At 50.2% G+C, this 20,107-nt stretch overlaps 1 protein-coding gene across 3 annotated transcripts; it reads right to left on the reverse strand.

Moving 5' to 3' along the window:
- Positions 1–15: 15 nt before the first annotated feature.
- TBC1D13 (TBC1 domain family member 13) lies at positions 16–13,797 on the reverse strand. Of its 3 annotated transcripts, none has more exons than XM_060154162.1 (12): positions 13,294–13,797; positions 12,107–12,180; positions 10,450–10,490; positions 9,786–9,847; positions 9,532–9,631; positions 8,582–8,664; positions 6,657–6,813; positions 3,575–3,785; positions 2,900–3,063; positions 1,799–1,959; positions 1,547–1,604; positions 16–633 (listed from the first exon to the last, which is right to left on the reverse strand). In XM_060154162.1, exons 1-12 carry the CDS (start codon positions 13,314–13,316, stop codon positions 568–570), a joined length of 1,200 nt encoding a protein of 399 aa, XP_060010145.1. In that variant the 5' UTR covers positions 13,317–13,797; the 3' UTR covers positions 16–567. The 3 variants fall into 3 exon arrangements, with proteins under 3 accessions (XP_060010145.1, XP_060010144.1, XP_060010146.1); XM_060154161.1 differs by having other exon boundaries at positions 6,657–6,816; positions 13,294–13,795; XM_060154163.1 differs by lacking the exon at positions 10,450–10,490 and having other exon boundaries at positions 6,657–6,816; positions 13,294–13,792.
- Positions 13,798–20,107: the final 6,310 nt, after the last annotated feature.

Below are 20,107 nucleotides of genomic sequence, written 5' to 3' on the forward strand. Positions count from 1 at the left end.
CACACACACCACACACACACAGACACACACACTCTCTCTCTCTCTCTCTCTCTCTCTCTCTGTGGGAAAGAGACAGAGGGTGAGACCTGGGCCTGGCAGCCTCTTAGCTCCTTCACGGTGTCACCTTCCCTGTGGAGGAAGCCAAGCACCAACCTCCAGAAGTGGTTTCTGGCTCATTTGCCAAGCACCTCCCTGACCAGCGCCCAGAAGACAGAGCAGGAAGAGAGAAGCAGAGCAGAGGCAGGGAGGGGCCCCTGCCTGCCCGCAGGGCCCACATCTGCCCCAGCCCCAGGACACCACCTCACAAACTCCTGCCCTGCTCAGCAGCCTGGGTCAAGGGTCCAGGGTTGAAGGGGTGGAGTGGGGGGAGGAGCCAGGGCTCGGTGGTTGGGAAGAGCAGGGCCCAGCCAGCCCCCGGTGGGAGCGACCAGGGTGAGAGGCCTGGAGCGGGCTGATCCTGCAGCGGCCCCGCTGGCTGGGACCCCACGGCCTCCTGCACGTCCCAGAAGCCAGGGCACAGGGGTCGGCGGTGGCTTCTCTCCCAAACCTGGGCCTCTTGCTGCCAGGCTACTGGGAGTCTTGGAGTTCCTTGGCTTTCTGTAGGATCTGGCAGACGTCTGTGATGGGGTAATCCTGGGCAGGGGAAAGGCCAACAGTATGCTTGAGAATTCAGCTCACCCTTCACCACCTCTGCTGCCCCCAGCCCTCTCCAGTAGACCTGTCACCACGCTGGACCCCAGGCCTAAGGGATAGGGAGCACAGGATAGGCCCAGTCTGCCCAAACCTTGCATGGAGCTATACTACACCCACTGCAGCAGTTAACTTAACCAACCCAACTAGTCACCACCCAAAAGGTCTCACAGCCCCTTCCCTAGGACAAGGACCACCTGCTTCACCTCTCCCCACTCCTGCCATCGAACCCTGACCTCCACTGACAATGAGCCTGGAACAGGGCCGGACACTGTCCATGTACTAGCTCACTGGGTCACCTCAACAGCCCAATGAGGGCTTACTGTGAATCTGCCCGTTTTACAGATCTAGTCAATGAAGTTATTGAAAACCAACCCCAGGCCAGGCGTGGGCAAAGAAATTATGACCTAGAGAGGTTGCCACTTAGCTTAGGTCACATGACTAGCACGGGAGAACAAACATGTGAACCCCAAATCGTCTGACTCTCAAGCCCATGTTCTTAACCACTAAGGCCCACGCTTTCCTTCCCCCGGTCTGAGCACGATTACCAACGGGCATTATAACCACATACTGGGTAATAAGTCGCAGCCTTGAGTGAATGACTTGGCTTCTCTGAACCAGCTTGGTTCAGAGAAGCCAAGTCATTCACTCAAGCCCACACCACACTCAAGGTCAGTGGCAAAGCCAGATTTAACCCAGATCCAAACACAGACATGCCTCAGGGTCTGGACTCTTAAGCCCTGCTACCCTCTCCTGATCCTGACGCAGTCTATCACAGCAGCTGGCATGGGGCGGCCGCCTGCTAAGTGTCTGTCTCATGGCTGAAGACGGAGCCTGCCCCTCCAAACTCCATTACCTGCAGGAGCCGCATGTTTACCGTAAAGTCCCCTTCCAGCAAGTGCTCGCGGATCAGTCTAAGAAAAACAAGCAACAAAAGCGCTGGGCCCCTGGGCCACTCCGAGTGCAGGCCCGCCGGGCCCCTTCCCGCTCCTGCCGCCCCACCGCACCCGCAGCAAGTTTGGTTTGATGCTCGCCTGAGAATCCCAGAAGCTCTCACCAGCCTCTCAAGAGCAGGCCCTGCCCGCCCCCCGCTCGCGGCCACACTCACATGAGCATGGCGCAGCAGACCAGAAGGAGGAAATCAAAGCGGCTGTTGTCGGCAAACAGGGAGTCCCAGATCCGGATGACATCAGGCAGCAAGAACTCCTGGGACAGCAGCAGCGTCAGCCAGCGGAAGGCGAAGAACTGGGGCTTGATATTCTGCTCTTGCTGGGGAGACAGAGGTGCAGGGTGGGTGCAAGAATCCGTGTTGGCTGGTTGCCACGGAACACCATGCAACCTATTAGACGTGAATTCATATAAGCAGCAGGCCAGGCGTAAGCGCCAGGCACGCTGGGGCGGGGATGGCACGGGGCTGCCTAGGGAGCCTCGCTCAGTGCAAGGGCAGCTCCTGCTTGCTGCCAGCCAACGCTGTCAGATCGTCTGATGTTTTTCTGAGAGAAGCCAGATACCCAAACTTTTATATCAGCTCCTTAGATTAATAAATACACTACACAGATTATAACTTTGGATTTATGGACAGAGAAACCACTATTGGGCACTCATTACGTGTCTGGCCTTGTGCTTAACGTGGTAAATATCTCACTTATTTACTCCATACGGCAGCCCTGCAAGGCAATTATTCCCAATGGAGACGAGCCCTCTGGTCAGCCACAGCGAATACTATTGACCGAAAAAGCGTGTTACAAAACAGCAAGATGTGATTCCGTATTTGCTTAAAAAGGTATGTTTTTATATATATATATATATATATATCTTCTTGTTCATGAAACTTGTTTTGTTTATAAGTAAATGTCCTTTTTACTGAACTGTTTCCTGAAATAAACATGGAATGCCACTCCACTAATTTTTAAAAATGAAGTTCATACTTCCTTTCTTAGAGGACTAACAGCACACAGTAAAGGCCCCGCACCGCGCCTGGCACACGGGGCACCGCATCCACCCCCCCCAGCCCGCTAGGCTCCCACCACCTGCTGCCCAGGTCCCCCGGCCCCGCCTCGGCACCCGGCTCAGCACTCCCTGGCAGCAGCAGCCACGTCCAAGCCCCAGGCTCCAGCCAGTCCTCACCCTGGGCCTGGGCTGCTCAGGAGCCTGCCGTCCTCTGCCCCTTTCTGTCTGCCCTGGCCCGTGTGGCGCTGGGGGTCCTCACCAGTTTCAGGTAGAGCTCCATGTCCTTATCCTTCAGGGTGGAGTACACCTTTTCCATCTTGTAGGTGATGCCACACTGTGAGTCGTCAAGGCTCTTGATGAAGTTATCCCGGATCTCAGCCATGAGGTTGGTGAAGCAGAAAAAGGTGTCCGCCTCAGCGTGCTCTGGGAGAGACAGGCAGGGTGAGGGCAGCCGTGAGAGAACCGGCACCCTCCCGCGTCCCACCCCACCGCTCAGCTACGCGAGACCCCCCTCCCCTCTGAGCCTCACCAAGTCACCCCACCTTGGTCAGGCTGCGCCCCTCCTCTGTCCGTGGCCACTCTCCACCCCCGACTAAGGACATCACTTCTTTCTTCTCACACCTGACAATGCTGTACACCAGCTCAGCGACTGATTACACACTCTTCTGCTGACATTTTTTCAAATCGTGATTTACTTAAATCCTTTCTATCGTTCAGCTTCCTGTATATACAGCTCATCTCCTCTACCAGAAATTCAGTTACAGATAGCAAAAGGTCAGTAAACATCTAACATTCTAGAAAGTTCAAGCCAGAAAAGATCTGAGATGATCCAGGCCAACCCGCTTATCCGACAGAAAATGAAGGCCCAAAAGAGGGAAGTGAGCTGCACAGCTAGATACAATAAAGCCCATTAGCCTGGAGCCCGTTTATCTACCCTTCCACTCGCTGTTGGGGTCGGTGGCAAAGGTGTAGTACAGGGGCCCCACGATCTCATTCATGCCCTGCACGTAAGCGATGCCAGGGTTGAGCTTGGCGTAGATGAACAGAATCCGCTCCACCACCTCCCAGTGGGCCTCACAGCCGTTGGGCAGCACCTGATACTCGTTCACGGATGAGGGCGCCGCGTTCTTGTGCGGGGAACTCATCTGAGGGAGAAGAGGAGCAGCCCGTTAAGGTGGGTGGCACTACCGACAGTATGTTCTCACCGGATATGTTCACCCACGAGCCGAAACCTAACTTCCATCTCATGGGCAACCCAGGGCACAGAGGAACGCGTCCAACACCACCGGGAACAAGCGGACAAATCCAGAATGTGCGACACTCTACCAGCCAGCTGGGCTGCAATCTCATTTATGGTGATACAGGTCAGATGGTGCTTACCTCTGAGGGAAGGCGTACTGACTAGGAAGGGGCATGAGGGAACTTTCTGGATGATGGGGACGTTCCGTGTCTTGATCTGGTTGGCAGTTACACAGGTGTATACATAAGAAAAAGTCCATCTAGTTGTATACCTAAGATGTGTGCATTTATTGTAAATTATACTTCCATTAAAAAAAACTTTAAAAAAATATAAAAATATATCAAAAACAGACAACTGGTTAAGACTCTTCAAAAAAGTCAAATGTTGAGGAGGGGGGAGCGGAGGCGTGCTCCAGATGAAGAGACTAAAGAAACGTAACATCCTAATGCAACGCATAAACCCTGAAGAGGTGCTGGTCTGGATTTAAAACCACCAAAATATTCTTAGTACGACTGAGGACACCCGATCCTGGACTGGATGTGAGGTCTTATTACGGATTATGGTTAATCTCCGTAGATGAGACAGTGGTAAGGAAGATGTCCTTATTCTCACGGGATGCCTGCTGAAGTACTTGGAGGTAAAGGGTCAGGACGTCTGTCTATATACGACACACACACAAACATGGCCAAAGGTTAACAACTGTTGAATTTAGGTGGAAAGTATATAGGTGTGCATTGTACTCTTCTTTCAACTTTTCTGAATGTTTCAAAATTTTCATAAGAAAAAGTTGGGAGATGAATGAAGAGATGATCCCTGCTGAAAACTCATGCAATAGAGCCGAGGTCCCCAACATCAGGATCCCCTGGGAGCTTCGTAAAGGTTCAGGTGCCTGGGGTTAACTGTATGAGAGCCACAGGCACACCCATGCAGGGACAGAGTATGAAGCTGTCCTGGAAGCCCAGGGTCCTGGAAACAGGAAACTCCCTTTTCCACTATATATACACGTGTATACACATATACATATGCGTGTACGTGTGCACACACACAGACACACACATCACTAATGTTTACCCAGAGCTCCACAAGCCTTCCTGTTTAATGCCCTGAACGGCCTAGAATACTCTCTCAACATCATTTTCAAGATGAGGAAACTGAGGCTCAGAAATGTTAGGCCACTCATCAGACGTCTCGCACTAAAGTGAGCCCAGACCAGCTCACTCTAGAACCCGAGGCCCAGGCCTCAGAGAGTGCCCACTGCTTTCCAAGAATCTGCACAGCCATGACCTCATTTCACCCTCTGGGCAATTCAAAAGCCACACAGGGCGGAAATGATCACACCCAGTTTACAGAAGAGGCGGAGGCCCAGGAAGGTGAGTCTGGTGTTAGTTGCCCAGGATCAAACAGTCCGCTTAAACTCAAAACTGCCCAGCCACTGGTCCAGAGGTTTAGCAATGGAGCTTGCGGTCCGGTTCTCTATCACCAGGACCAGGTCCAAACCTAAAATCAGTACTCCGCCACCAATTACTGTAGTAAAATGCATGACAGAAGCCGGGTACCCATCTAGCCAGGCAGCTAGAACAGCAGCCAAGGAGCAGGGCCACCAACCCGGCCACGGGGCCACTTAGCCAAGCACGTGGCACCTCCTGACACACCCAGCTGTCGTGAGCACGTGGAACCCGGGGATCAGCCAGAACGGCCCCGTCACCCCTGTGGTGGAAAACGGCTGCTCTCCTGGAAACACAAAGCCCTGACCGGTCACTCCACTTGGGGGAAACGAGCTTAGCTTGTTGGAGGTTACAGAGGATTTTTCCATTGTTGGAAGACAGCGAAAAATTGTGAGGAACAAGTCAAAGCTCCAGGTGCCAAAGCAGTAGGTGTGAATTAAGGAACAAGACAACATACTTGTTTAGCTACAAGCAGCTTCTCAGAACCACAGGAACTTGCTAGAAGACCGAGGTTCAAGCACTCGGCATCACCCGGCCAGCACAAGACCTACCATTCTTTTCTCCTAGGTCTCTCACACCCCTCCCCACTCCACCCCAGCCCCCACCCCCACCCCCCGTTGCCTGGATGCCTCAGCTGCCTCCCAGGCGACCTTTCCACCTCCATTCCTGCCCCCGCCAGTCAAATCTTGTATAAAGGCAGACTTAAATCACATCCCTGCTCTTAGAATGGTGCAGGGGTCCCCAGCCCTCAGGATAAAGGCCCCGCTGGCCTCACCACCACTCATCTCTCCAGCATCCTCCAGCAGCCCTCCCCCCCCTCCCCCCCACCCCCCGACCCCACCCTGCCCCACCTCATGCTGGACTCCCTTCCTTGAACACACCCAGCTCTTTCCGGCCTGAGGACGTCCACACATGCCATCCTCTCCACCTGGAAGTCTCTTTCCTCTTCATCCTTGGAGCCTCAGCTTAAATGTCACTTCCTCAGGGAAGTCTTCCCTGATGCCCAGACCAGGTCGGCTCCCCCCATCACTGTTCCCACCGCACCTTCTCATCACACTGGTAGTTACTTTTCCAAGCGCCGTCTACACCACAGACCAGAAGTGTGGCTCCTTCACTGCACAGCAGGGCCCTCCCCCACACCCATTACACCAGCCTTTGATGCCTGACTTTCAGAGAGAGCCTGGAGGGGGACCGGGCAGGACCAAGGCTGCTTTGGGTAACTCTCGGGGCAGACGGTCAGGGGTCTGATGGCCCGTGGCCACAAGTCCAAGAGAAGCAGGAAGGAAAAGGCCATCACGGGGCGTCCCTGGGGCTGCCAGGTTGCCTCTCACATTTGTGACCCCGCTCCGGTTCCGGGCCACCGTCTGGGATTTCAGTGTCGTCTGTTCCACCCGCTTACGAAGGGTCTCGAACTCATTCTGCGGATCCAGGATGAGGAGGCAGGGGTACTCGGTGGCCCTCTGGAAGAAGGATATGTCTGGGCACAGCCTTCTGTCAAGACGGAACAGGAGAGGACTGTTACTCAGCGTGGAATTTTTAGGCATCCCACCAGCACCCCGCTGCCAGATGCCCCAGCATCCCCAAAGCCTCTTGTATGTGTGTGTGTGTTTTTTAATTAATAACATTTTATTTCAAAGGCAATACAGTCATGGTATATGTATACATACCCATATAGCTTACGTGTATTTGCAAATAGACACACACACACGCATATGTATTTTTAAGTGTCCTTAGGGTCTTAACTCTTCTCTTAAAACAAACGTCTTTCCATGTCAACAATATCTCATATGTACAAACGTATTAATTGCATTGTGGCTTAAAATGGTAAAAGAGGTTTCGTTAAGTTACACATTATACAACAGAATGTTACACAGCTGACACAGGAGATGCTCAAGACAGAGCAAGAGAAAAAAGCAAGTTGGGAGACAGGCTCTAGGTCGTGATCAAGTTTTTAAAATATATGTACTGCAGTACACGCACATTTTCCAAAGATCTTATACAGAGCACACTGCAAACTTGCCCTCTATAAACACTGAACAACGTGCTACAATCACTACCAGGGTAAGAACCTGTTTCCCCAGAACTGGGTTCAAGATGTGGTTTCTGACTTAAATGGGGCTATTAAACACCTGGTGAGTAGAGGCTCCAGACTGAGAAGGAAGGAGGCAAGAGCCTGTTCTGCCCCCTGGCTGAGCCGCCCAGGGTTGGGGTCCCACTGCGGGCACAATGAGCACAGAAGAGGAGCAGCCCCAGGTGGCGAGGGGCTGGAAACACACACGGTGAAGGCAGAACTGAAAGCAGGCGGGCAGACTCGGAACCCAAGCTCTGAGCACTGGGGCCACTGCAGACAGGCCTGCCGGCTCCTCACCCAGCCCTGTGGGAGAGTCACCCGCTGCCAGACTCGCCCACCCAACAGGACAGCACAGCCAGCGTCTCCCCACTTCTCTACCAGGAGGAACGGCATGCACATGCACACAGCGTAGCTCACAGTTTAAAAAACCACACTTCTGACCCTGTCGCTCCTGTGCTTAAAACCTCTGCGCGCCTGCCCCGCATCCCTGGGGTGGAGCGATGGTCCGACCCTGCTTGCGTCCAGTGTGGCCGCAGGAACACAGGCCTTCGCACTGCTCCTCGGACAGCCAAGCTCTGCAGGCTCGCAGGGCCTCCCACAGCAGCTCCTTGCCCAGCACCACAGGGCCCTCCCCGCCCCTCCCTCCTGCCCCAAGGTGCCCGCTCCTCCCATCTCAGCTGCTGCCTCAGGCGAGGCTTCCCGACCTCAGGGTGCCCTGAAGCACCCTGAACTCTGCCTTCAGAGCATTCTCCACAAACTTTAGTGACACGGAAAATCTGTTTTGTTGAACAACCGTCTTCCCGTCCTCCCTGCCAGCTTCTAGGTTCCTTAAGGAGAGGGGCCATGTCTGTCTATTCCACGTTCAACGCCCAGCCTGCCGTTGAGCCTGCCATGTAGCGGGGCCTCAATATATGCTGAAGGAAGAGATGAATCCACAGACGCCAGGGCTACAACTGAAACTAAGGCAGGGAGAGAGGAGAGCCGGGCACTCAGGGCACTCACTGCACCGCCAGCCCCACCCCAGGCCTGCTACCACTAGGGCCTGGACTCAGCTACCAGGACAACTCACCAGCAGTTCCTCAAACACGCCCCTGCGGGCCTGGGCTGGGAAGGGACAGGGCAGAAGAACTGGAAATCCCACAGAAGCCCCAGGGGCCGGCTCCCAGCGCCCAGCGCCCTGCTCACCGAACATCTTTGTCGATCTGCAGCAGCACCTCGTTGTCCTTGAAGTACGTGTTCCATCGGCTGTCGGGGTTAGGGTTGAGTGGCTGTCAGGGAAAATGAGCTGCTCTGTCCTCGGCCGGCTAGAAGCCCAGGGACAGATACCAGTCTGGGGGCCTGAGCAGTGCCTCCGAACCAGCATTCCCAGCAGAGACGCAGCTGTTGCTGAGATAGCCTGTGAGCTAGCTGGGGGGCAGCACAGGCCTCGTGCAGCCTCCCAAAGCACGATCACACTCCACACCCGGCAGCCGAGCCCCGTAGTCCGCTCTGAGTACTTCCCTGCGCAGCAAGGACTCTGTCTTTCCTGTCTGTAGCTCTAGAATGCTGCATGTAACAGGTGCTCACTAAACGCTTGCCTGCTGAATGAATGAATATTGTATCATTAGGTCTCTTCGAATCTAACTCATTACTACTTTGAGTTGCCAATTCCAGTCCTTGGAGGATCGGCCTGGGTCCAATCCATCTCCACTTCCCGACTGCAAAGCACCAGGGAGGAGCTCGGTATTTGTGGCTGGAACGAGGCTTCCTCCAGGCCACACAAAGGCAGTTTATCCTCCCGCCGGCCCTGCTCTGACTCCCTTCAACTATAATATCACAGAACCTTCCTCGAGGAAGGGGACTGAGGAGGAAAGGAGACAGTGCACGTGGAGGACCTGGCTCAGCGCTGCACACACACGCTCCTGTGATCCCAGTCATTGCTTACAGTCCCGACTGGGCCCAGAGCCTGCGGAGAACAGGGAGAGACAACAGCCTTCAGGGGCTGAGGAGCTAAATGCAGAAATGAGGTACTGGGAGGGCCAGAGGGGACCAAGAGCAGCTGCACCTGGCCTCTGGCATGAGGGACCTAGTCCATTCCAAAGCCCACACCTCTCCCCACTCTGCAGCCTCGATCCCCACTGCGGACCCCTACTCACATGGTCCTCAAAGGTCACATCCTCCCTGGATACACCCATGTTGGCCTTGGCGATGCCAGGCTGGATGATCATTTCCCTCAGGAACTGAGAATACAGCTCCCTGTAGGAGAGAAGAGGAGAGAGGGATGATCCCCAAAGGTCTCACCCAGGGAGCCCGGAGCGCAGCAGCAGCAACAGGAAGTGGGCCGGGCTCACACCACCTGCTCTGTCTGATACAAAGGGCCTCCCATCACCCGCCTTTGTCAGGGTCTCACCTCTGCTTGGCCAGGATGGAGGTCCAAGACGCTCTCTCCAAGGGGAGGTAGTTCAAGAGAATCTGCAGAGAGAGAGAAGAGCAAAGCTCTGGCGACCCCCCCAGCCCAACCCTGGAAGTAGATGGAGGCTGAGAGGCCTCAAAGAAAATGTCTGATAAACCCTGGAGACACCAAGATGGGCTAAATAAAACCCAGGAACACAGGCATGGGCTGGGGGCAGCCTCCCCTTTTCTCCCCACTGGCTTCCCCCACCTTCATCCTGAACCAGCCCTTTCTACTGCATTTCCTCACACAGACTCTTCCAAACGATGATAAAACTCTGTGCTCAAAGGGGTTGGAAACCAGGACACCGGGGTTCTGCTCCCACCTCAGCGAAAGGCGTTAGGCGAAGCGCAGCCTTTTTTTGTCCCAATAAGCATCACTACCACTGAGCTGTCTGGACCAGGAAGCAGAGGGCTTCGCTGGCATTACAAAGTGTTCCATCCCCAAGGGGATCCTGGAGGGGACGCCAAGAGAAACAGAAAACACAGAACTTCCCAGAAGAGCTTCCTGGGACAAGCAAGGAAAGACACAGAACAGGAAGAAGGGGCCAGGGGTGGGGGCAGCCCATGCAGGAACCCAGGGACTCTCAGCAGAGCAGAAGCTCCAACCCAGGCACACCCACCTTCCAGCAGAGGCACCGCAGTCCGCCCTCACAGGGGATGCCTGTGGACATAGCAGGCAAAGGTCACGCCCCCGCAGAGTCCCAGAACCCCCCAGTCCTCCACCTTGGAGCCAGTCGGCAGGGAATGGAGTGGGCAAGAAGTACTTCTTCAAGGATGGTTTTCTGCCAGAAAGATCACTAGACTAGATGCTAATCCTGTGTGTACTCTCTCTCCATGGCCCGTCTGGAATGTTCTTTTGAGGATAACACCTTCTCACCCTTGATATTTCTTCCTCAGAGCAGCCTTTACCAACCACCATCTCTTCCCAAACAAAGTCAGGTCCCTTGACATAAACAATAATAACTCCATCGCTTCTCCTTCACAACATCCACCACAAATGGGATCGTATAATGTAATTTGTATATTTATTTAACATCTTTAACCCCTACTACTGGGTAAGCCCCAGAAAGACGAGGACCAAATTTGTCTTACAGTCCCAGTACCTAGCCCAGGGCATGGCCCACAACAGGTAGTCCATAAGTATCTGTGGAATATAAACAAAGCTGTGAATGCTAAGTGTTTGGGGCTTTACGGACATTAATTCACTTAATCCTCATTACAGCCCTAGTAAGTAGGGAAGATCAGCATTATTGTCCCCATCTTACAGATAAAGAAACGCATCTGTAAAGATAGAGAAATCAAGGACTCACACACAGGTCTGTCTGACTCTAGAGCCCAACTCAGCAGGCTGCATTCCCTGGGGCCTGGCAGATTCTTCAGCTCAGCACAGATGCCAAAACCCCTCAAGATCTTCAGGGCCATGTTATAAAGCAGAAACTAACACACCACTGTAAAGCAATTATACTCCAATAAAGATATTTTAAAAAATAATAAAAAAAAAAATCTTCAGGGCCTAAATATCACTCCTGAACAGAAAGACAAACTTCTCCTGAAATACTGTCATGAACCTCGCTAAAGCAACTGTTGCTACCGTCTCCCCAGTACAGTGAACAGGAGCTACCCACCTCAGAATCTGCATGGGGATGAAGGGGGCAACTCAAGCATTACTTGCTGACAAAGTTACAAGGGCAGAGCAGTCACAAGAAGCTACCCAGAACACCTTCGGGTATTTTTAAAGACAAGCAAAAGCCTCTGTGTTGAGAAGTTAAGAGGCCACGGAGGGCAAAGTCAAAAGCTGTTGGGGTTCAGCTCCTTAAAGTGAGTGTCTCAAGGCTGGAATCTTACCATTAACCAAAGTTCACTGTTGCCTGAGTTGGCTTTGATCCTAAGCCAGGGATAGAACCAGGAACCACTCTGTAGCTAACCAAATTCTACAAGACAGGAAGCTTGCTGAGGAATGAGGAAAGACCTGACCTCTGCTCACGAAGTCTCCCCTCTGCCCTCCAGTTACTCTCAGGAAGCAATGAGCATCATATATAGGCCCATAAGCACCCTGTCTAAGGCCTACAGGCATGCTAATTGTGGCCGCCACTGCTCCAGGAACCCCCTCCAAGCTCAGGGTAGTCACTGGTTGTTCAGCTCCACAGAAGCTGGAGATGGCCCCAAAAGGCAGGCTGGCCCCCAGACCCGGCCAGGTGTGGCCTTGGGCACCCTCCCCTCCATCTTAGTCACAACGCTGCTCTAGGAAAACCCTGAAAACGGAGAGTTGCCTCTTACCGCTAAAACTGAGTTCCTGAAGCTTTTCCAAGGCAATCGTGGGCTCCTTCAGGACATCCTGGAAATCTGCAATCCTAGAAGGAGGGAGGGGGAGGCAAATGAAGGACAACCAAACCCCAAGATGACAGGCTTAGCGACCACTCCTAAAGCCCACAGCTCCCTTACAACACCAGTCTCCAACCTGTTCCTCCCTCCCCTTCGGGACATACAGATGTGCAAAGCTCAAGCAAAACCTGGCCAAAGGCAGCTTTGGAGAACTAGAGATCACTTTTTCCTCTAAGCCCAGAAACGTACAGATATTCTTGTCTAGAGGTTCTCAAATGAGCACCACGAAATCAGACACATTCTAATATTTAGTGAGCTGGCATTTATACGGCACTTCCTGCTGGCCAGGCCCAACACACTGCTGCTATCTGAACTCAAAAAACCCTAGGAATCAGGAGTAATTTGATCTGTAGACAAGGACCTGTGTAATCAGCATTCCAAGCTCAAATGTATAACCATTAGAAGACCTCTGGGCCTGCCCGCAGGCAAGGACAAAAGGTTTAAAAAACAAGTCCTGCACCACGGCGGGGAAAGTGGGGGGAGGGGGATGAATTGGGTGATTGGGATTGACATATATACACTAATATATAAAACAGATAACTAATAAGAACCTGATGTACAAAAAGTAAATAAAATAAAATTTAAAAAAAAACAAGTCCTGGAGGAAAACTGAAGTGAGCAAAATTAGCCAACTCTGCAGGATTTGGCCTGAGACGAGAACAAACTGGAGAATCCAGGTTTTCTAGCATTTCTAGTAAGAAGAGGACACGTGGGACGGGGAGCATCTGGACAGACTAGGGTACTGGGGCAAAGGGTTAACAAGGGAAAACAGGACGGGAGGTGGGGGTGAGATCGGGCATCGAGGCCCTGGAAGAGGAAGACACCAGGGGAAGGGATCCAGGGCGAGGAAGAGACAGAAAGAGAGAAAAGGGGCGACACCGAGGGGCAGGAGAGGTGTCCACGCTCCGTGCCCCCCTCAGGCCCACAGCAAAGAGGTTGTAAAGTAGGCGCCCAAAACCTTCTGCCAGGGGCAGGGCGGGGGGTGTCTCGGTTCATGGCCGCATCCGCGCGCCCCCTCCGCAGGTCAGAAGGGGCAACCTGGCCAGGAGCGGCCTGGCTGGTCTGCCCCAATGGCCCCTTACCGGCTCTTGTGCAGACTCGACATGGTGTTGACTTCCGGATCCCCCCGCTGCCTCCGCCGCCGCCAGCGCCGCCGCCCCTCAGGGACGCGGGGCGCTGGGCAAAGGCCTCCGACCGGAAACTCAGCCTCAGGCGCGCGCGTTCTGCTCCGCCCCGCCCCGTTCACGTGCCACCCCTTCTCCGCTCTGCCTTCTGGCGGCGCGGCGGGGTGGGCGGGGCAAGAGAACGCCGGGAACACGGTCCCGCCTCCGCTCCCCCACCTAAGAGGCCCGCGGACCTAGTGCGCCATCGCGCAGGTGACCGCGCAGTTTGTGCTCCCCAAGGCTATTCCTTGACCTTTCCTGGGCCTCAGCTTCCAACTAGGCAGTATATCTGTCACCTTGTCCTCTTCCTTACACGTTCATCACCTGCAATAAGCTATTGAGTTATCGTTTCAGGGATGTAGACCTTCCCTGCTAAACTATACAAGGCCTGCCTGCTGGTCTTTTCACTGCTGAACCCTCGACGCCTATAGCAGTGACTGCACAGAGCAGATGGTTCAATAAACATTGGATGGAAGAGCAAGACTACAGTTCAGTGTTTCCTTGACTTTTGGATTTCATGAACATGAAATTTATCATAATATCAGGACAATAGAAAAGGAAAGCCAAAATTTCAGGATCCTTCCCAAGAAAAAAGTTGGCAGCCTCTCAGTGTTTTTTCTCTACACCTGTATGTGCATATGTGCATAATTGTCCTTTTTTTTTTTTTCAGAAGGGAAATTTTATTTTATTTATTTTATGTTTGGCTGCGTTGGGTCTTCATTGCTGCGCCCAGCCAGCTGGGCTGCTCTTTGTTGCAGTGCCCGGGCTTCTCCTTGCAGTGGCTTCTCCTTTCGTGGAGCACACGCTCTAGGTGCTCGGCCTCAGTAGTTGTGGCGTGCAGGCTTCAGTAGTTGTTGCTCGCGGGCTCTAGAGCGCAGGCTCAGTAGTTGTGGCGCACGGGCTTAGTTGCTCGGCGGCATGTGGGATCTTCCCAGATTGGGGATCAAACCCTTCTCCCCTGCATTGGCAGGCAGATTTTCTTTCTTTTTTTTTTTTTTTTGCGGTACGCGGGCCTCTCACTGTTGTGGCCTCTCCCGCCGCGGAGCACAGGCTCTGGACGCGCAGGTCCAGCGGCCACGGCCCACGGGCCCAGCCGCTCCGCGGCACGCGGGATCCTCCCAAACCGGGGCACGAACCCGCGTCCCCCGCATCGGCAGGCAGACTCTCAACCACTGCGCCACCAGGGAAGCCCCAGATTTTCTTTTTTTAAATAAATTCATTTATTTATTTTTGGCTGTGTTGGGTCTTTGTTGCTGCGCACGGGCTTTTTAGCTGCGGCAAGCGGGGGCTACTCTTCATTGCAGTGCTTTCTTTTGTTGCAGAGCACAGGCTCTAGGAGCGCGGGCTTCAGTAGTTGCAGCACATAGGCTCAGTAGTTGTGGCTCACGGGCTCTGGAGTACAGGCTCAGTAGTTGTGGCACACGGGCTTAGTTGCTCCGCAGCACGTGGGATTTTCCCGGACCAGGGCTCGAACCAGTGTCCCCTGCATTGGCAGGCGGATTCTCAACCACTGCACCACCAGGGAACTCCTGTCCTTATTTTTTAAATTTCTCCACAGATCGGTGAAAAATTTGTCACTGGACTGTATAATCTCGAAAGCCCCTCCAGCTCTCAGCTGCTGCCCACCAGGATTTCACTACTCCATGGAGCAAGCACAGGGAGACCTGTTCCTTTATTCACTCATCCTACAATTTCTGCTCCCACTATGTGCTAGGTACTGTGATAAATGTTTCATCAGAATACAAAGATTATGTTCCTTTGCATGAAATATAAGAAATGAATAAATGTTGACTTAATTGCACAACAGGACAGGAATTTTTTCCAGGTTAAAAAAAAAATACCACCAGCCCTTTGAAAGATTGATTAGAAAGACAGGGAAAAACACAAACAACGTGTTAAGAAAAAAAGACAGTTGGCTATCATTCGGAAAAAAATAAAGGTCTGTTCTTATCTGACATCTGACAGGAAAGTAAATTCTGAATGAATTAAAGCTCTGCAAGGGAAAAATCCTATGGGATTAGAACAAAAATATATAGAAAAATGTTTAGAATCTTGGAGAAGGAAGACATAAGGCCCAGAAGCCATGAAATATAAGGCAGATATATAACTACCTAAAATTTTCAGTCTCTAAATGGTAAAGGAAAAGACAAGCATCAACAGGGGAAAATATATGTACCCTTTATGATAAAGGGTTAATCTCCCTAATGTATAGAGAGTTCTTAAATCAACAAGAAAAAGACAAACACCCCAAGAAGAAGAAAAAAAAAAAAGCATTCAGTCATTCAAGAAATGTATTGAGTGCCTACGACGTGCCAGGTATGTCCTAGGTATTGGGAATTTAGTAGTGAATGAAAGACAAAAATCTCTGCCTTCGAAGCATTGACATTTTAGTGAGGGGAGTTAGACATTAAATAAGGTAAATAAGTAAACTAAATGGTACATCAGATGGTGATAAATTCCGACAGGGGAAAATAAAACAGGAGTGGGCAGCGGGAGGGGCTGCAATTTTACATAGGGGGTCAGGAAAACTGCTCTGAGGTGATATCTAAGCAAACACCTGAAGGAGGTAAGACAGCAAAGCTTATAAGCAGGCACTTCAAAGAAGAAATGAGACTTCCCTCGTGGCGCAGTGGGTAAGAAGCCGCCTGCCAATGCAGGGGACACGGGTTTGAGCCCTGGTCTGGGAAGATCCCCCATGCAGCGGAGCAACTAAACCTGTGCGCCACAACTACTGAGCCTGCGCGCTAGAGCCCACAAGCCACAACTACTGAGCCTGTGTGCCACAACTACTGAAGCCTGCGTGCCTAGAGTCTGTGCTCCACAACAAGAGAAGCCACTGCAATGAGAAGCCCGCGCACCGCAACGAAGAGTAGCCCCCGCTCGTCACAACTAGAGAAAGCCCGCGTGCAGCAACGCAGACCCAACGCAGCCAAAAATAAATAAATAAATTTATTTTTTAAAAAAAGAAGAAATAAAAATGTCTCGCTAGAACCTGAAATAACAATAAATTGGACTAATACTCAGAGGAATATGAATTGAACAACCATACTGTGCCTCTTGGTCTGGGACAAGTCATCAGTATTTATTGCACCTACCATCACTAGGTTGTAGAGAAACAGACTTCTCTCAAACAGCTTTAAAGAGAGTTAACCTGTACAGACTTTTCACAGAGCAATTTGACAAGCACTAATAAAAATTTTTTAACTTTATATATTGAAATATTATAGGTTCTTCTCAGTGGTTTCTTTTTTATTTTTCTTTTTTTTTTTTTTGGCTGTGCTGCACGTCTTGCGGGATCTTAGTTCCCCAATCAAGGATTGAACTCGGGTCCTCAGCAGTGAAAGCATGGAGTCCTAACCCCTGGACCGGCAGGGAATTCCGCTGGTTTCATTTTTTTTTTTTTTTTTTTTTGCGGTACGCGGGCCTCTCACTATTGTGGCCTCTCCCGTTGCGGAGCACAGACTCCGGACGCGCAGGCTCAGCGGCCTTGGCGCACGGGCCCACCCGCTCCGCGGCATGTGGGATCTTCCCGGACCGGGGCACGAACCCGTGTCCCCTGCATCGGCAGGCGGACTCTCAACCACTGCGCCACCAGCGAAGCCCCCTATTATTTATTTTAAATTGTTTTTCTTGATCTCGTATCCAGAAATCTTGCTAAACTCAATCATTAGATTGAGGACTTCCCTGCCGCGGAGCAACTAAACCTGTGCGCCACTAGTGCTGAGCCTGCACTCTAGAGCCCACGTGCCACAATTACTGAAGCCCGGACGCCTAGAGCCTGTGCTCTGCAATAAAGAGAAGCCACTGCAATGAGAAGCCTGCGCACGGCAAATTTATAAAAAAAACGAATTCAGTTTATTCTGTATTTATTCTGTTGAAAATTCTGTTAAAATTTTTGCATCTATATTCACAAGGGATATTGGTCTATAGTTTTATATTCTTGTCATGTCTTTGTCTATCTTTGGTATCAGGGTAATGATGGCCTCATAAAATGAGTAGGAATGTCTTCCCTCCCCTTCAATTTTATGGAAGTTGTGTAGAACTGGTATTATTTGGTATATTTACCCTTTAAGTGTCTGGTAGAATTTATGAGATTTTTTAAAAAATTTTTTAAAAATTTATTTTATTGAAGTGTAGTTGATTTACAATGTTGTGTTAATTTCTGGTGTACACCAAAGTGATTCAGTTACACACACACACACACATATATATATACACACATATACATTCTTTTTCATATTCTTTTTTACAGTGACAATCTTTTTTTTTTTTTCGGTACCCGGGCCTCTCACTGTTGTGGCCTCTCCCGTTGTGGAGCACGGGCTCCGGACGCGCAGGCTCAGCGGCCATGGCTCACGCGCCCAGCCGCTCCGCGGCATGTGGGATCTTCCCGGACCGGGGCACGAACCCATGTCCCCTGCATCGGCAGGCGGACTCTCAACCACTGTGCCACCAGGGAAGCCCTCATATTCTTTTTTTAATGTTTATTTTTTATTTAATTTTTCTTATTAGTCATCCATTTTATACACATCAGTGTATACATGTCAATCCCAATCGCCCAATTCATCCCAGCACCACCTCCACCCCCCCGCCGCTTTCCCCCCTTGGTGTCCATACATTTGTTCTCTACATCTGTGTCTCAATTTCTGCTCTTCAAACCGGTTCATCTGTACCATTTTCTAGGTTCCACATATATGCGTTAATTTATGATATTTGTTTTTCTTTCTGACTTACTTCACTCTGTATGACATTCTCTAGATCCATCCACATCTCTACAAATGACCCAATTTTGTTCCTTTTTATGGCTGAGTAATATTCCATTGTATATATGTACCACATCTTCTTTATCCATTCATCTGTCGATGGGCATTTAGGTTGCTTCCATGTCCTGGCTATTGTAAACAGTGCTGCAATGAACATTGGGGTGCATGTGTATTTTTGAATTATGGTTTTCTCTGGGTATATGCCCAGTAGTGGGATTGCTGGATCATATGGTAATTCTACTTTTAGTTTTATAAGGAACCTCCATACTGTTCTCCACAGTGGCTGTATCAATTTACATTCCCACCAACAGTGCAAGAGGGTTCCCTTTTCTCCACACCCTCTCCAGCATTTGTTGCTTGTAGATTTTCTGATGATGCCCATTCTAACTGGTGTGAGGTGATACCTCATTGTAGTTTTGATTTGCATTTCTCTAGTAATTAGTGATGTTGAGCAGCTTTTCATGTGCTTCTTGGCCATCTGTATGTCTTCTTTGGAGACATGTCTATTTAGGTCTTCTGCCTAAATTTGTCAACCAAATTCCACCAATAAGAAGATTGTGCAATTACTGGAATATAATGCAACCATTCTAAAGAATTAAACAGGATTATATGATCTGACATAATAAGTGATAAAAATATGTCCCAGAACAATTTGTATAGAATGATCCTATTTATGTTGTTAAATCATGAGTTTACATATACAAGTTTATAAATGCATTTTTAACACCTTTATTGGGATATAATTCACATACCGTTTTTTTTTTTTCTTTTTTTCTTTTGGTCTTCATTGCTGCATGCTGGCTTTCTCTAGTTGTGCTGAGCAGGGGCTACTCTTTGTTGTGATGCGTGGGCTTCTCATTGCAGTGGCTTCCCTTGTTGGGGAGCATGGACTGTAGGCATGCGGGCTCAGTAGTTGTGGCTCACAGGCTCTAGAGCGCAGGCTCAGTAGTTGTGGCGCACGGGCTTAGCTGCTCCACAGAATGTGGAATCTTCCCGGACCAGGGCTCAAACCTGTGTTCCCTGCATTGGCAGGCAGATTCTTAACCACTGCAACACCAGGCAAGCCCCGCATATACAATACATTTAGAGCATACATTTAAAGTGAACAATTCACTGTTTCTCAGAATATCCACAGAGCTGTACATATACAACTATCATCCATCAACCATGCAATGATCATCACCATCTAATTTTAGATCATTTTTATCACCCCAAAAAGAAACCCTGTACCCATTAGCAGTAATTCCTTTTTCCCCCACCCCCTCAGCCCTAGGCAACCACTAATCTACTTTCTGTCTCTATAGATTTGTGTATTCTGGACATAGGAATATAATCATAAATGTATCATCTTTTGTGACTGGTATCTTTCATTTACCATGTTTCCAAGTCCCATGCATATTGTAGCATGTATCACTACTTCATTCCTTTTTCTCACCAAATAATATTCCATCGTATGACTATATTATTCCATATCATATTCATTCACCAGTTGAAGGACATTTGGGTTATTTCTACTTCTTGTCTATTATGAATAATGGTGCTGTGAAAATTTTCTCTTGGGTATATACTTAGAAGTGGAATTGCAAGGTTATATGATAACTCTATGTTTAACTTTTTTGAAGAACTGCCAAACTGTTTTCCAAAGCTGCTGCACCATTTTAAGTTCTCATCAGCAACGTAGGAGGGTTCCCATTTCTCCACATCCTGGCCAATACTTGTTATTGTCTATCTCTTTGATTGTATCCATCCTAGGATATGAAGTTGTATCTCTTTGAGGTTTTGATTTACATTTTCCTGATGACTAATGATGTCGAGTATAATTTCGTGTGCTTCTTGGCCATTTGCGTATCTTCTTTGGAGAAATGTCTAGTCAGCTCTTTTGCCTATTTTACATTAGGTTACTTGTCTTTCTATTATTTAGTCATAAATTCTTTATATAGTCTGGATTACTAGTTCTTTACCAGATATGT

The sequence above is a fragment of the Lagenorhynchus albirostris genome, chromosome 7 (assembly GCF_949774975.1).
Source record: "Lagenorhynchus albirostris chromosome 7, mLagAlb1.1, whole genome shotgun sequence".
Classification (NCBI taxonomy): Eukaryota; Metazoa; Chordata; class Mammalia; order Artiodactyla; family Delphinidae; genus Lagenorhynchus; species Lagenorhynchus albirostris.